The sequence below is a fragment of the Cynocephalus volans genome, chromosome 16 (assembly GCF_027409185.1).
Source record: "Cynocephalus volans isolate mCynVol1 chromosome 16, mCynVol1.pri, whole genome shotgun sequence".
NCBI classification, from domain to species: domain Eukaryota; kingdom Metazoa; phylum Chordata; class Mammalia; order Dermoptera; family Cynocephalidae; genus Cynocephalus; species Cynocephalus volans.
Window position 1 is genome coordinate 2,658,049 of NC_084475.1, and position 16,892 is coordinate 2,674,940.

The 16,892-nt window shown below is 38.4% G+C and overlaps 2 protein-coding genes across 2 annotated transcripts in view; one reads left to right on the forward strand and one right to left on the reverse strand.

Annotated features, from left to right (window-relative positions):
• Positions 1 to 16,892, forward strand: part of LOC134365088 (leucine-rich repeat-containing protein 37A2-like) — a 53,541-nt gene that overhangs the window by 11,461 nt on the left and 25,188 nt on the right. The window contains exons 5-7 of the mRNA XM_063081275.1: positions 3,001 to 3,072; positions 6,067 to 6,138; positions 6,801 to 6,881. Coding sequence (XP_062937345.1) covers positions 3,001 to 3,072; positions 6,067 to 6,138; positions 6,801 to 6,881 — 225 coding nt within the window. The remainder of the gene's footprint in view (positions 1 to 3,000; positions 3,073 to 6,066; positions 6,139 to 6,800; positions 6,882 to 16,892) is intronic.
• Positions 7,007 to 16,892, reverse strand: part of LOC134364985 (serine/threonine-protein kinase tousled-like 2) — a 67,790-nt gene continuing 57,904 nt past the window's right edge. Inside the window, exon 6 of the mRNA XM_063081205.1 lies at positions 7,007 to 7,203. The gene's annotated coding sequence lies outside the window, so the exon portion shown is untranslated. The remainder of the gene's footprint in view (positions 7,204 to 16,892) is intronic.

Consider the following 16,892-nt stretch of genomic DNA (forward strand, 5'->3'; position numbering starts at 1 on the left):
TTAGTCACTCCCAGTCCTAGCATGATATTCAACTCTTCAACCAAACAGTCTGACATGGGCACAAGCCAGTCATAAAAGACATGGACCATAAACAGCTGAAGATCAGCCCCCGTCTTTCTCTGTCCTTACTGAATCCTTGTCACTGTTTATATTTTTTAAAGTTATAATTTGTATATACAAGTTTCATTTTTGTCTTGACTTTTATTAATCATCATTTCCTATGTCTTTTTTGTACACCCTTCGTAGTATATCCATACGGTTTTTGTTAAGTCATATAGGAAGGTAGGGTTTTGTCCAACTTTTTATAGTTATGAAGAGGGTTATTATAAACATTGTTGGGCGTGTTGATTTGTTTTCCTTTTTGGATCATTTCCATGAAAATAAGAAACCATTAGCTAACCGAGGTGAGAAGACAAATCAATCCCAACATCACCTGGTGTCCCCATCACACATTCTGACCATCACTGCTGTTCCTTCTAAAGTGGTGAATTTCAAATTGAGGTCGGGGTCTTTGATGTATTCTCAGGGCCCCAAGAGTGCAACACCCTCTCCCCCAGCACGTTCCCAGTCTTGACTGCAAGACTAAGGGAAGCAAAAGCCATAACAGTTGTTGGGTAGGCCCAGGTGTCAGGCTTGTCTGAGGATCATTCCTATCCTCTCCATTCTGCATTTTGGAGAAATCATTGGCTGTATCTCTCTGTTTTCTCATTTATTCCTCAACTGTTCTTTGTGCTCTTCATATAGTGAGTTTTTTATTAATGATGAATTTTTTTCATTTGTATAATCTTTAGTTGATTCTTTTTCATGGATGCACTATCAGCTTACAGCTGTCTGAGGATATTAATTCTGCTCTTCTAAAGTCCTCTGTGCTTTCTCTGTTAACTCTGATTCATTGGCTTTAAGCTCTTAAGTTGGTTTGGGTTTGTTTTCTGTCCTTAATGGAGTTGGCTTTCTCACATTGTTTGGTCATTCCTGAGTACCACTCATCTTTGTAGTTGGAATTCTGCTGCTTACAGCTCTCGGGGAGAGGTGAAATGAGATGCTGGGGCTTGTGTTCCAGATGGAGTCTCCTGAGAATAAGGAAGGGGAGGGGTGGGATGTGGCTCGTAAGGGAGTGCACCCCTTCCAGGGTCCGGGACCCTGTGCTTTTCTAACACCAGTTGCTCCTGCCTGGAGAAAGACACCCTTTGCTGCCTTGTCTGAGGAGGAAGGATATGGGCTGATGTGCCTCGGGCTATGGGGTTGCAGTACCCTAACCAATAACTCTGTATGTGGCTCCAGGGTGTCTCTGGTAGTGGAGCATTTGTAGAGCTGCTTCCATGTTTGAGCTAAGCTTGTGGATTTTTAAATTATATCTGTTCTATCATTTTTAGGGATTTGGTAGAGGTTGGAAAGGTAGAGACTTGGCATGTTCTCCATCTGCCAACTCAAAATAGCACAACGCCTTAGGAAAATAATTTTGTACCCTTACAGCCTAGAGAAACTCAGGTACATGTGTCAGCAGGATACATGTACAAGAATGTTCAAAGCAGTGTTGTTTGCAATAACTAAAAAAAAGAAAAATCTCAGTATCCATCAACAGTAGAATGAATAAATAAATTGTGGTATAGTCACACAATGGAATACTCTAAAGCAGCATTATTCAGTAGTAACGTAATGCAAGCCACATACATAACCTGAACTTTTCTGGTAGCCATTTAAAAAATAAAAGTAAAAAGAAACAGGTGAAATAAATGTTAATATACTTTTTAACCCATAAAGTCAAAATATTATTTCAATGTGTAATCACTATATACACTACTATTGAGATATTCTATTTTTATACTGTATTCAAAATATACAACAAATTATTTTTTCTACTTGTAATTAGTATAAAATTATTAACTGGGGAGTTTGCACTCTTTTTCTACACTAACTCTTTGAAATTTCAATTTGGTTGCTAAATTTCCATTAGAAATACTTAGTCTGTATTGAGATTTCATAAAATTTGCGGTTGAAAAAGTAGCATCATATACCCAAGTTGTTGCAAACGTATTAAACATTTTCTAATACCTGCATCGGGTATCAGTTTTTAAATTTAAAAATAATTAAAATTAATGAAACTAAATGTTCAGTTCCTCAGTCACACTAGCCACTCTCAAGTACAAAGCACACATAGCTAGTGGCTACCTTATTGGACATGCAGCACAGGCACTGAACTGAGCCAGTCTCAGCTACATGCAGCATCTTGAATTTACAAACAGAATGTTGTGTGAAAGAAGCAAGATAGAAAATAACACACATAATATTATTCCATTTATATACAGTTCAAGGAGAGGCAAAACTAAATTGTGCTGTCTATGGCTGATATATAATAGGTAGAACTACATTTGAAAAGCAAGGAAATTATTCTAAAAGTCAGGATAGTGGTTACCTTTACAGGTCAGAGAGAGGGTTGTGATTGGAAAGGAGCATTCTGGAGGCTTCATGGGCACTAGCAGTGTTTTTTCTTGACATGATGGTGTTAACATGACTATTTTCTTTATCATTATTAAACTGAACAGTTATATGCATTTTATAGCTCTCAAAAAATAATAATGGGGAGGCAGGGAGTCAAATGGCATCACTTGCAACCCCGACATAGTTCCATGTGGGGGTTCCATAATAAGGTTTGGGAAAAGAGAGGAGAAAACGGCAGTTCTGCCAAGCTTGGTACCACCCAGAGTTGGGATCTAACAAGGACTTAGTGATCTAGAGGGCAGGCATTAAATACACAATTTGGTGGGAAGAGTAGGTAGGTGTCGGGGTGGGGAGGGTGGAGACAGATGGACCCAAAAAGGAGAAGGAGAAAAGGTTTGAATAAAAACAGAACAGACATCAACATCCTGAAATTAAGTAAGAATTGGGGTATTTAGTTGGAACCATTGCCCTTGTTTCCTCCACATACAGGAGTTAGTCCTCTGTAGCAAATAGTGTGGTTAGTTTGCATTTTGACTCAGAAATAACTTTTTCATTTTCCAGAATTCTCAGTGAAAATCATTTGACTGAATTACGTAAGGATTCATTTGAAGGCCTGCTCTCCCTCCAGCATCTGTAAGTTAGTTAATCGTATTTATTTATGAGTTTTTAGTTATGTAATCTATAAATGAATAAGGGGTTCAAATTAGATAATCTGAAATTTCTTTCAGCAATAAAGTTCTGCAATTCTGTAAGTCTGTGTAGGGTCTCAGCCCATCTCTAGCATTAACTATCTCCTATGTATTTTCAATTTGTTAAATTATATAGATGAGATATAGATAGAAAAAAACTTCACTTAAAGAACAAAAGTGGTAATAAAATCTGAGCAATTATTGACATGCGTGTGAACGTTGTTTCATAAGTGTTCATATGCCATCTGCTTGTATAGTCTGTGGTCCAAGGGTCAAATTTGATCCACAGTCTGTTCTTGAACAGCCCATAAATTGAGAATGGCTGTTACATTATCAAAAGGCTGAAACAGAAAAAGAAAAGAAACAAAGAATATGTAACAGAGATTGTATGTAGCCCCCAAAGCCTAAAATATTTACAGTCTTCCCTTTTAAAAAGGTCCAAAAAAGTTGGTTTAGTAGAATGAGAGGAATTAAAGTTAACCAAAGATTGTTGCCTAAAGGAGAAGAAAATATAGACCACCTATATTCATTTGAATGCCATTAACCCAGAATTTTATGGTAATTTAATCTAAATTAACATTTAAATATTAATTAACTAAACATGAATTATGCAAGTAATATTAAGAATGGTTAAGGAACCAAGAGAACGACTGATATTAACAATTTCAATGCAGGAATTGTTATACTCATATTAAAAATAGATGTTTCAAAATGATGGTTAAATAGTATAGCTAGAAATGTTTGTATAGTATTTCTGTCTGTTTTGAGATACCATGTTGTTTGCTGTGAAAGCTTGAATTTTATATTTTCTCCATGGATCCAGAGGTGTGTATGTCATTAATTCTTAGTAAGCTAATTAATGATGCTCTTTAGCAAACAGATTCTTCATTCAAATGTAGAAGGCTTAAGGGAAGGTGGGTATAAAGAGCCTCATGTGACACTAAAAATAGTCCTTTGAACTATCAAACCTTCTATGCCTTACGAGGATGACCACTTTCATATTGGTCTTCTTGGGCACCTCTGCCATCTGGCCTCCCAAACTGCACACACACATTCTGGAGAAAAACAAATGAGAAAACTGCTCAGTGGAGTAGGCCCTTCATTACTTCTACTATGACATACTTTGTTAAGCTTGTAATCCCATGTTGGCATGTGTATTCTCATTCATTAGAAAATATGCCAGTCAATAAATAAAAGCTAAAAAAGAATAATATGCCAAGCACTGTGCCCACTGTTGGAGACACAAAGATGAGAAAGACAGGGTCACTACCTTCTAGAAAATCATGATCTCTCAGGGTAAAGAAACGCATAAGCTCAAACCACAATACAACAAGCACTAAGTGGGTGACAGTGCTGCAGAGCAGCAGAAGAGGCCGTGAAGCAGCACAACTACATTTCTTTTTAAAATAGTCATTGTCCTTCCTCTACTCATTCCCCAGCTATTTATTTACTTTATAAATATTTGAGTTTGCTTTATTTCCACGTGTTGGTTTTATCTTTCTATTTTTATTTTTTTTAACCAGCACATGTTGGTTTTAAACATGGTGAGCAATGCAGATGAGCGAGACCTAGTCCATGCTTTCAAGTTTATGCTCTGAAGAAATGGGATGCAAAAATGACTGTATTAAAAAGAAAAAAAATGAATATGGGCAATAAGAGGTATAAATTGTTTCTGGAGCACTGAAGAAGGAGAGAAGACTTCAAGTTGGGTCAGGGAAGATGTTACTTAGAGCAGTGCTGTTTGAACAGGACCTTGAAGGGCCTTTGGGTATCATCAGACAGACATCTTGGAGAGAATATTCTATGCTTGCAAACGGAAAGTGGCAGAAAGGGAAAACACAGGAAAGTATTTGAGGAATGCCATGAGTACCTGTAGGGTACAAGGAGGGAGAATAGAAGATTGGAGCCAGATCTTCAAGAGCTTTGCATGCTAAGCAAGGGAGCCACCATGGGGGCCCCTGTTGTCACAGCAGTGCTCTGAGACAATCTTGAGCATGCATCAGAATCACTTGGCCTGGTTAGAACAGGTTCTGGACTCCATCCTCACAGTTGCTGAGTCTGTTGGTCTAGAGGAGGGCCTAGAATTTGCATCTTCAGTAAGTTCCCAGGTGATGCTGGTCTTTGAGAACCAGTTCTGGACAGTTCATCTGGTGACTGTGCAGGATGGATTAGAAAGGGAGAGACCACAGATGGAGACACAAGTCAGACAACAGTTATACCCATCCAGGTGAAAAGTGAGGGACAAGCTGGAATCAACAGAAGTAGGAGAGTCAGTCGTGGTCAAGAATGGGTGTTTTCAAATAAAAACCAAGTTCCATGTTGATTTTTGTTGTCTCACCATGTACTAAAAAAACTGCTTTCATGGAATATTAAGGCAATATAAAGCCAAAAATAAATTTCTACTAATATGATGGAAAGTGTAATTCTGAACAGAGGATTAACTTCCTTTCAAGTGATATTTTGTTTCTTCTTCTTCTTTCTTCTTTCTTTTGTGGCTGGCCAGTAGACATCTTTTATTTCTTCTAGTTATTGAACTGGCTTAGAAAAACAACTAAAACAGGAAGGTGTATGAATGTGAGAATATTCCTTTTAATATTAGAAATTATACATACAGATAAAAACTTTGAGCTGATAATCTAGAATTTGATGAGACTATAAAAGGTCATCTAGTCAATTCTCCTGGGCTCAGGAAAGATTATCTCCAAAATCTGTCAAAATCTATAATTGTATATTCTATTTATGAGGATCATGATGGTGAGACTATTGGGAGAGATACAGGCAAGGTGAGGGGCTCTTGAAAGTTCAACTACAAGTCCAAAGGTTTAAAGTCTAGACAAAAATTCCATATTCAATATTATCACTCTAAACTCTACTATTTTTTCCTACTAATTATGTACAATAGCCAATCAAGGCAATATTTTCCTTTTCCTTTTTCTAGAGATCTATCTTGTAATAAAATACAGGCCATTGAAAGACGCACATTTGAAGCGCTTCCTTTTTTGAAGTCTCTGTAAGTTACAGATACAACTTTATTATATTTGGAATTTTTATAAAAATTGTAAACCTCTTTGCTGTTCATTTTGAAATATGATTAAAATTTTACTAGTAGTAAGTTACTAAAATTACACAGCAAACCCTTTTCATCTCTAGCAAAGATTAGTGTGAACATTATTACATGATCAGAGTGAACTGTGATAGAGCAACGACTGTCAGCCAGTGTGATTTTGCACCCCGGTGACATTTGGCAATGTCTGGAGACATTTCAGGTTGTCACAGCTGTGGGTGTGCTGCTTGCATATAGTGGGCAGAGACCAGGAATGCTGCTGAACAACCTACAATGTACAGGACAAACCCCCACAACAAAGAACTATCTAGCTCAAAACGTCAAAATGTCAAATAGCACTGAAGTTGTGAAACCCTGTTCTAGAGAAATGAAGATCACTTAACACAAGTATCTACTGAGAATTGCACTGTTTTGTATCTAATACACCACACGTGTAAATATGAGTATAAATCATAAGCCAGTAGCTTCCACAGTGGTATTTCTTTGGTGTATGGAGAAAGTATTAAGATTATGTTTCATTGTGTATAAATTTAGAATTACTTTTGGAACATCTTTTTTCTTCTTGTCATTTGGCTTCTGTCTTTTTTTTTTTTTTTTTTTTTTTGTAGAAATCTTCGTTGCAACTTAATCAGCGAAGTGAGCTTCGGAACATTTCAAGCATGGCACGGCTTTCAGTTTTTAAATGAGTTGTAAGTGAAATAGAAGATACAAATGTAAAAAACTATTTATGTATAAAAATACCATACAGTTCTCTGTTAGCTGGGTATAAGCCATTATGAACGCTGAAAAGTATGTCTTAAGATCCATTCATTTTTTTCAAATAGGGAAACTAAGGTACAAAGAGGCCAAGAAGCTTGTGTAACATATATGACATGCTCTGCCTTCCTTGGTACTGATCTTTGACATGGGCAGTAAAAGGCACCACGCAAGTATGTGGGCCAGTTAGCTTACTTGGGAGAGCACAGCACTAATAACACCAAGGTCATGGCTTCAGATCCCAGTAGGGGCCAGCTGCCAAAAAGAAAGAAAGAAAGAAAGAAATTAGTATTGTTATAGGAGGCCCTATGATGCCGCCCTGATACATGAATGGTTCTTGAAACTATGCTGAATTTAACTTAGATTTCTGCTCACATGCAGAGTTCCTAACTGCTTGTAGTAGTCCATTTTTGTTGCTTATAACAAAATACTTGGAACTGGGTAATTCATAAAGGAAATGACAGTTTCTGAGGCTGGGAAGCCCAAAGTCCATCTGGTGATGGTGACAGTGATTCAGGGATCTCACATTGCAAGATGGTGGAAGCTGAGAGAGCAGAGAGAACAAGAGAAAGACATAAAGCCCTCAGAACCACCCCCTGACCACCGTTTTTAATCCATCCACTACTGTACAATCCTACAATCCAATCACCTCCTCAAGGCTCCACTTTTCAATTACCATAATAGGATTTCTCACACTGATAACAGTCACAGTGGGGCTAAGTTTCTAATACATCAGACTTGGGGGACACGATTCAAGCTTCAGTGAGTTTGGGGGGAACATAATTCAATCCACTACACTTTCTAACCATGTTTAACATGTAGCTGCAGAGAACAAAGCTTAACACAAAATCCTCCAGGGAGCAAAAGGTGTGCAGATGCTTTCTCAGTGCCAGTTTTTTGTAAATGGGGATGTAGAAAGAATTTCAGGAAACCTCTCCCAGAATACTCCTCTCCCCAATCACCCAGAACATTAGTTTTCAAAATTATGTACCTCTAAATTTATGAATTATCTGTGGGCAATGCAAAGCTTTGAGGTGTGGGAAAAGATGGTATTTATGTTAAGCTACAGTGTGAAAAATATCTGTAAAGAAAAGACATTGCTCTAGCCTAATTCCATATACTTTTTTCCTGACTTCTCTGTAACAAAAAGTATTGAAGGTTTTACTCCCTTTCAGCTTAAGATGTCTGTGATTTCTCTGTGACACAGGCAAATCCTAGGGGGCATGTTCAATGGCCTGCAGGGGATTTTTGACTAGAGGTGAAGTTTTTTTGTTTTTTGGTGACTGGCTGTTATGGGGATCTGAACCCTTGACCATGGTGTTATCAACTCTGCACTCTAACCAACTGAGCTAACCGGCCAGTTGAAGATTCTCCTCTAAACCTGACTTTGGAAAGGACAGTCTACCTGTCTTGTGGTTCAGAAACCCAGTTTCACACATCTTGAGTTAGAGGGAGTGTTCAGGATGTGCCTGCAGCTGGATGACCAGTTCCTGCATGTGTCCATCTGTGGTGGCCTCTTCTGTCCCCTCATCAATTTGCTGATGCCTGACTTGGGGAAAGAACAGTGGGCATCTGCTTTGCTTTCACCTGCACATCAGAGAGCTGTCTCGGGGCCTCCACCAAGAGGTTTTGGTAATGTCAATACAAATGTCTTAAACCACCTTTACAAAGCATTCTATATGACTGAAAGTCCCTCATAAGAATCCAAGTTTCGGGCTGGCCCGTGGCTCACTCAGGAGAGTGTGGTGCGGATAACACCAAGGCCACGGGTTCGGATCCCATGTAGGGATGGCCAGTTAGCTCATGGGTGAGCGTGGTGCTGACAACACCAAGTCAAGGGTTAAGATCCCCTTACTGGTCATCTTAGAAAAAAAAAAAAGAATCCAAGTTTCATGGTGGTTATGTAGGCAATACGGGGAAAAAAATCACAAATAATAAAGCTTAATGAATTAATTAAAAAACATTCACTGGGTGTCATGCCCACTGTGTGCTAGGAACTGTACTAAGTGTGGGGGGTCCAAATTGGAATAGGACAGAGACTTTGTCCACAAGACACTTTCATACTGGAAGGAGGAAGATGGATATTGGTGGGAAAACATATGAGGGCCATGCCAGGATCTGTGCCGCAGGGTAACAAGATAGGGAGATGACAACATGGGAATGTGTGGTGGGTTAGGGAGGACTTATAACAGAGGAGGCACCAACTTGTTTATCTTGAGTTTCTATGTTCATCTTAAACAGCAGAAACAGGCATTTGCTTCATGGTGATGAAAAAATAAGAGCTAACTCATGTTGGAAACTAATACTCATATCATGTGATTTGAATAGAGCTGTACCCCTCAAACTGATTCACAGTTACTTTCAAAGATTGGCACAAGGTCACAATACACCAAATATACATTGGGGGCTGGGCTCCTTTGTTTGGGGTCAAGTCTTTCTAATAGACAAAGCTAATTTGCTTGAGGAAACGCTTGCCATAATTAGATATAAGCATCTCTTTCCAAAGGCAGCTTGCCAAGGGAGGATGTCAGTAATTTTATGGCTGATATGACACAGTTCTGGGATGTTTACAAGTTGAAACAGTTATTTTTCCCTGAATTAAAAAAAATTCATAAAAATGTGCCAGCTGAGATGGATTTATCATGAATTGAATGGAGCCTAAGCTTCAGGGCTCCTCACTTGCACAGGCCCTTTCCAAGGTCCTGGGAGGGGCCCTAGCAATTTTTGTATTCATAATTTTGCATGTTTTATTAGAGAGGATTTCCCAAATTAGATAATGTTCAGGCCCCACAAAACCTGGATTCACCTGTAGGTTCCAGGTAATGACAATCCAGTAAATCTCTTGCGTGAAGTCCCTGTGATATTGACAAGCACTGACAGAACAGGTCAGCAGTGTGGTGGGGTCAGTCTATTTTGAATCTGAAATCCACCTCGAAGATGTGCCAAGAGCTTATTAGTAAGGTACCACTCTTTGAATGGCAGTAATAATCAAATCTCTCTCAGATGAAATCAGGAATGAAATATGTTATGGAAAACCAGCAGTGGTTGATAATCTTAAGTGTGAAGTGTACTGTTTTCCCTGACTTTAAATTGCATCTCCGTCATTTACTTACACAAGTCCAGACTGATGGCTTATTTTAGAAAATTCTTTTAGTCGCTTAATTCATTCTAACAATCAAAGCTCCATGATTTTAGAAACTGAAGGACTCTGATGTAGAAAGACTGTACCTTATTCAGATAGAGCACATGCATGCTCTGGCTTGTGTGTGGCACATCAGTATTTTACCAAAGAACATAAGCACTGAGAGAATAAGAGGAAAATCCAAACGATACCCCCATTGAATTATCCCACTGTTGAGAATATCAGTGAGATAGATATGGCCACACTATGAAGGCAAGTTGAGCTGCGGTCACAGAGACACTCTTGCTTCTTACGCCATTCCCACAACCCCAGTCCGCTAGCATTGGTTTCCTTTAGATAGTTGCAGACACACAGAAGTTTGCACACTTCAGGGTGTGCTCATCACTTTTTGGTATGTACCGGAATCCTGGCAGCTTCTTCTCAGAGTCAGAGAGGCATAAACATTAAGATGAAGATAACAATTTGGGTCTGTCCTTTGGAATAATTTAGGGTGGCTGCTTAATTTGTAATGGTTCAAAAGTTTTGAGATCATCACACCCAGTAACTATTTTACATTTTTTCTCCCACTGCATGTTATTCTTCCCACCTGTATAACGAGGTATCTTTTCTTCTCTTGGAAGCTTAGTAATTCTTCCTCTGCCCTGTAACATTTCTTTAATACCTACATTTATGAGGTGCTTATTATGTCCCAGGCAGTATATTGGTACTTATGCAAGTGAGAGAACATGCAAGTCAGTTCTTAGAATAGCGTTTGGCACGTGGTAAATGCTCGGTACATGTTCTCTCCTGTATCTCATTTTCATTTTTCCAGCAGCTCTTGTGATGTAGACATTATTATCCTCATTTTGCAGATGAGGAAGTTAAAACTCAGAAATGTTGGATAACTTGTCCTAGGTTCACACCATTAAGAAGTGACAGAACCACTTACAAGTCACGAAGCTCTTTGTTCCCTTGTAATAGGAGCTGAATGATGACAATTTAGCTTTTTATGCATTTTATCTTGAAGGTGGTTTCTAACTTGAATAGGACCTTTAGAGCAGAGAACTCCTTTTCCACTGAGAATTCCCCACTTCTGGAGCTCCTGGCCAGGCCACCTCTGGATATCCCCAGGGTTTCTGCTTACTGGCAAGTACAGATATGACATCATTACTGCTGAGCACCTGCCCTGTGCCCAGTCCCATGCTAGGTGCTTTACACATGCTCTTCCATTTAATCCTCAAACTGCCCTGTGAGGTAAATGATACTAAGTCACTTACCCAGAAAGTGACAGAGCCAAGATTCAAACCCAGGTCTGCCCGATTCAGAGCCCTGGCTGCTTCTGTGTTCCTCACTGCCAGGGAGGCTTCTGCGAGGTTATTCGTCCTTTCTTCCTCACTGCCAGGAGTCTGTGTCAAGGCTATTCTCAGAACATTGATTAAAATACAGGCTCACCATTTCAGATCCTTTAGACTTTGCCCCTGAGAAAGGGTTTATGTGACGCAGTCAGAGGTCTTGTGTTGAGGAGCTTCCTGTGGGCAGTCACGTTCTCATGGCTCATGGGTGTGTGTCGATGAACAAAGGAGAGGGGTTACTCCATCCCCACAGACTTCACACTTATCAGAATATCACTGCTTATTTCTTCGACTGCCTTCCTCCAAGCAACCAGTTTTCCCTGCCTGCCTTGAGATTCTAGCATACATAGTTTTGGAGTTTGTCCTGTTTTAAATTTATTTTCACTGCCTGCTTTGGACAGTTTTTCTGCTAAAGCTGTTAGGATTTCAGTACATTCAGGATAGTGATGACATGCGTCAGTCCTCGATTGTTCTCTGCCTCCTCAGTTACTAGAAAGGAAATGTAGCCCGTCTGTCTGGACCTGTAGAGAAGAATCTGGAGGGAAAAAACCCAACAGGAGAAATGTCCCCTTATTTTAAGAATCCTGTTCCATTGTTCTACAGCAAAAGGCTTATGCAAAAATATTTGAGTTTTCCTCTTAAACTTTGAGTCTGAGATAGTCTTTGAGGCTAACAAAAAGTTTGTCACATTTCACTCCCATAAAGGTGTGACTAAGGCCATGGACTAGGTGTCAGTGCACCTTAGTTTATCTATAAAATGCAAGAATTGAACCAGCAATGGAAATAATCTCTACTACAGTGCCCTCTGAATCTAAAACGCTCATATCATCTGATTCACAGAAAAAGAGTTGTTGTAGAGTCCCCAGATTTCAGCTTTTCAGTCACTTCATACTCATTCTCTCCACTGCCTAGGCACGACCTCAGTGAAGAAAAGAATGCTCTAAAACAGGAGGAAGAAATAGGATAATACAGACAGGCCCCGTATGTTGATTTCACTAGGGACAAATGCAAGGATCCTATTGCTGACTTAAGAGGAAACACTGAGCTGATAGATGCAAGGCCATGAATGAGCTAAGACAGAGTGAAGGGTTGGAGAACTGAGATAATTTCGGAGGAAGGATAACAAACTTGGCTAAGTTGTTTTCACTACAAATTGCTTTACAGTCACTTTTAATGGCTGGGGAAAGCGGGTAGGAGGAGATGCAGAGGTGGAGGAGCCTACTTGCACAGAGCTCACCAGTGACTTAAGGTGTTAATGTCCCCCTCCACCCCAAAGAGAAAAAAAGCAGAGAACCCTTAAAGCCCTAGTTGGAGGAACCATCCTTAACCAGTCACATGACACATTATTTCTCTTCGTAACATTATCTTATTGAATATTAACTAGTGTTATGAATCAAGTTAATGGTATTTAAAAAAATGGAAGAATATACTAGAAATGGAAGAAAAGGGGAGGTCACAAGGGACCAGCTGCATGGCTCCCAGCCTTACCACTGACTCATTTTGGCCTTGGTGAAGGAAGAGTCTGAATCTTTACTTCTCTTTTTTCCTTCTACCAAGATGTATGTTCTCCTGGCACCTGGTGCTTTATGTATTACAACATGGTTCTTTTTACATTGAGATATCCACATACCATAAAATGCAACACTATAAAGTGTACAATTCAGTGAATTCACAAGGTTGTACAACAATCACCATTATTTAATTCCAGAACATTTTCACCACCCTGAAAAGAAACAGCCATCGCTCCCCATTTCTCTCTCCCAGGCAACTACAAATCTACTTCTGTCACTGTAGATTGGCCTATTCTAGACATTTCATATAAACAAAACATACAGCATGTGGCTGTTTGTGTCTGGCTCTTTTCACATAGCATGTTGTTTTTAAGGTTCGTCTGTGTTGTTGCATGTATCAGTATTTCATTCCTTTCTAAGGTTGAATAATATTCTATTATATGGATATAACTTATCAGTTCATGCATTCACTTATTGGACATTTGGATTGTTTCTACTTTCTGACTATTATAAATAATGCTGCTATGACCATTCATGTACAAGTTTTTCTATAGACATATATTTTTAACTCTTGGGTGCATACGTGGTAGAATTGCTGGGTCATATGGTGACTTATGTTTAGCTTTTTTTTTTTTTTGGTGGTTGGCTGGCACAAAGTCAACTTTTCTAAGGAAATGACAAACTGTTTTCCACAGTGGCTGCACCATTTGACATTCCCACGCACGTTGTATTGAGAGCTCTAATGTCCCCATGTTTTTGTCAACACTTGTTATTCTCTGCCTTTTCTATTACAGCCATCCTAGTGAGTGTAAAGTAGTAATGTCTCATTATGGTTTTGATTTGCATTTCCCTAATGACTTAAGACATGCAGCATCTTTTCAGGTGCATATTGGTCATTTGTATATCTTCTTTGAAGAAATGTATATTCAAACCCTGTCCCCATTTTAAAATTGAGCTGTCTTTTTATTGACTTGTAAGAGTTCTTTATATATTCCAGATATTCTTGGTACTAGAATTTTATCAGATATATTATTTGCAAATATTTTTCCCATTCTGTGAGTTGTTTTTTCCCTCTCTTGATAGTGTCTTTTGAAGCACAAAAGTTTTGCATTTTAATGACATTTGTCTATTTTTCCTTTGGTTTGTTTGTACTTTTGGTGTCATATCTAAGAAACTGCTGCCTAACCCAAGGTCATGAGTATTTACTCCTATATTTTCTTCTTAGGAGTTTTACAGTTTTGTCTCTTAAATTTAATTCTTTAATACATTTTGCATTACTTTCTATAAAAGATGTGAGGTTTAAGGGTCTGTCAAGTAGGAATCTCAGACCCTTCTGCCCCTTCCTGTGCCGGCTGTAAGTCAGGTAGTTGAAAGCAGACCCTGGCAGCTTTATGCAAGGTAGACATACTTCATTCTTCAGATGTGAGCTTCACAGACATGCTTTAACCTAGATATGAGCTCAAGCTCCACTCCACTGACCCTCCCTGCTCTGCCGTTCATTCCATGCCGTGCCCTCCAGCAGCTCAGAGCAGGTACCTTTATACTCTCAGTACACAATAGCAGCCACAAGCCAAGCATCACATAATTACAACAATCATGCTGAGTCAGTAAACGGGCACACATGTGCCGTTACACTACTTTTATAACTTGTTTCCAGTGAATGTGCTGAATCTTGCCCATTTGTAACAGACACAAGGCGAGTTCCTGATTAAACTTTTCTACTTTCCTTACAGGGTCCAACTTTATTATTTTGCATTTGGATGTCCAGATGTTACAGCACCATTTGAAAAGACTATTGTTTCCACATTGAATTGTTTTGGCCTCCTTGTTAAAAACCAATTGACCACAATGTGAGGGTTTATTTCTGGACTGTCAACTTTATTCCACTGATTTATATGTCTGTCCTTATTCTAGTACCACACGGTGATGCTGTCGATTTAAATGGGGTTTTGAAGTTGGGAAGTTTGAATCCTCCCACTTTGTTCTTTTTCAAGATTGTTTTGGCTGTTCTGGGTCCCTTGAATTGCCCCATGAATTTTAGAACTAGTTTATCAATTTCTGAAAAGAAGCCACCTGGAATTTTGATAGGAATTATGCTGAAACCATAGATCAATTTGTAAAATTATGTCATCTTAACAGTATAGTCTTCTGATCCATGAACACAGAATGTCTTTCTGTCTATTTAGATCTTCTTTAATTTCTTTCAACTATCTTTGTAGTTTTCAGTGTACAAGTATCACACCTCTTTGGTTAAATTTATTCCTAAGTGTTTTATTCTTTTCAATGCTATTATCCATGGAATTGCTTTCTTCATGTCATTTTCAGAGTATTCATTGCTAGTGTGTAGAAGTAAAGCTAATTTTTGCATATTGATCTTGTGTCGTGCAACTTTGCTGAACTCATTTATTAGAGCTAATAGCTTTTTTTCTGTGTATGGATTCTTTATAGTTTTTACATGTAATATCATGTCATCTGCAAATAAAGATAGTTTTACTTCTTTTTACTACTTTCCAATATGGATGCTTTTTTGTTTTGTTTGCCAAATTGCCCTGGCTAGAATCTTCAATATGATGTTGAGTAGAAGTGGAAAGAATGGACATTCTTGCCTTGTTCTTAATCCTAGGAGGAAAACTCTCAGTTTTAAACTATTAAGTATGATGTTAGCCATGGATTTTTCATAGAGGTTTGTCAAGCTCAGTTAGGTTGAGGATGTTCACTTCTATTCTGGCTTGATGTTTTCATAATGCAAAGGTGTTCTAATTTTTTAAATGCTTTTCCTGTATCTATTGAAATCATCATGTGTTTTTTCTTTTATTCTATTCATATGCAGTATTACATCAATTGATTTTTATATGTTGAATTAACCTCGCATTCCTGGGATAAATCCCACTTGGTCATGGTGTATAGTCCTTTGATATACTCTGTTGAATTTGGTTTGCAAGTATTTGCTGAGGATTTTTGCATTTATATTCATAAGAGACATTGATCTGTAAATTTCTTTTCTTGTGATGTATTTGATTTTAGTATCACAGTAATACCAGCCTTAGGAAATGTTCTCTCCTTTTCTGTATCTTAGAAGACTTCATGAAGGTTTGGTGTTAATTCTTTAAACATTTGGTAGATTCAGCAATGAAGCTGTCTGGTCCTGAGCTTTTCTTTGTGAGAAGTTTTTGGACCACTAACTCAATCTCTTTACTTGATATAGGTCTATTTTAGATGTTCTATTTCTTCTCAAGTTAGTTTCAGTAGCTTGCTTCTTTCTAGGAATGTGTCCGTTTCATCCAGATTATCTAATTTACTGGCATGCAGTTGTTCATAACTTTCCGTTATAATCCTGTTATGTCTGTAAGGTTGGTAGTAGTGTGCCCTCTTTCATTTTTTATTTTAACAATTTGAGTCTTCTCTCTTTTCTTGATCAGTCTAGCTAAAGGTCTGTCGGTTTTGTTGATCTTTTCAAAGAACCAGCTTTTAGTTATGTTGATTTTCTGTATTGTTTTCTGTTCTGTATTTCATTTATTTATGCTCTAATATTTATTATTTTCTTCCTTCTTCTTTTGGGTTGAGTTTGATGTTTTTCCCCTAGTTACTTCAGGTGCAAGTTTAGGTTACTGACTTGAGATTTTTTAATATTTGCATTTACATCTATAAATGTACCTCTGAGCACTGATCTAGGTGCATCCTGGAAGTGTTGGTATGTTATGCATTGATTTATTTGTTTGTTTGTTTGGTTGGTTGATTTTTTTTTTTTTTAAAGATGACTGGTAAGGGGATCTTAACCCTTGGCTTGGTGGTGGTAGCACCACACTCTCCCAAGTGAGCCATGGGTCAGCCTAGTTTGTTGATTTTTATTTTTTATTTTTTAAAGATGACCGGTAAGGGGATCTTAACTCTTCACCTTCTGTTGTCAGCACCACGCTCTCCCAAGTGAGCATACTGGCCATCTGTATATGGGATTCAAAC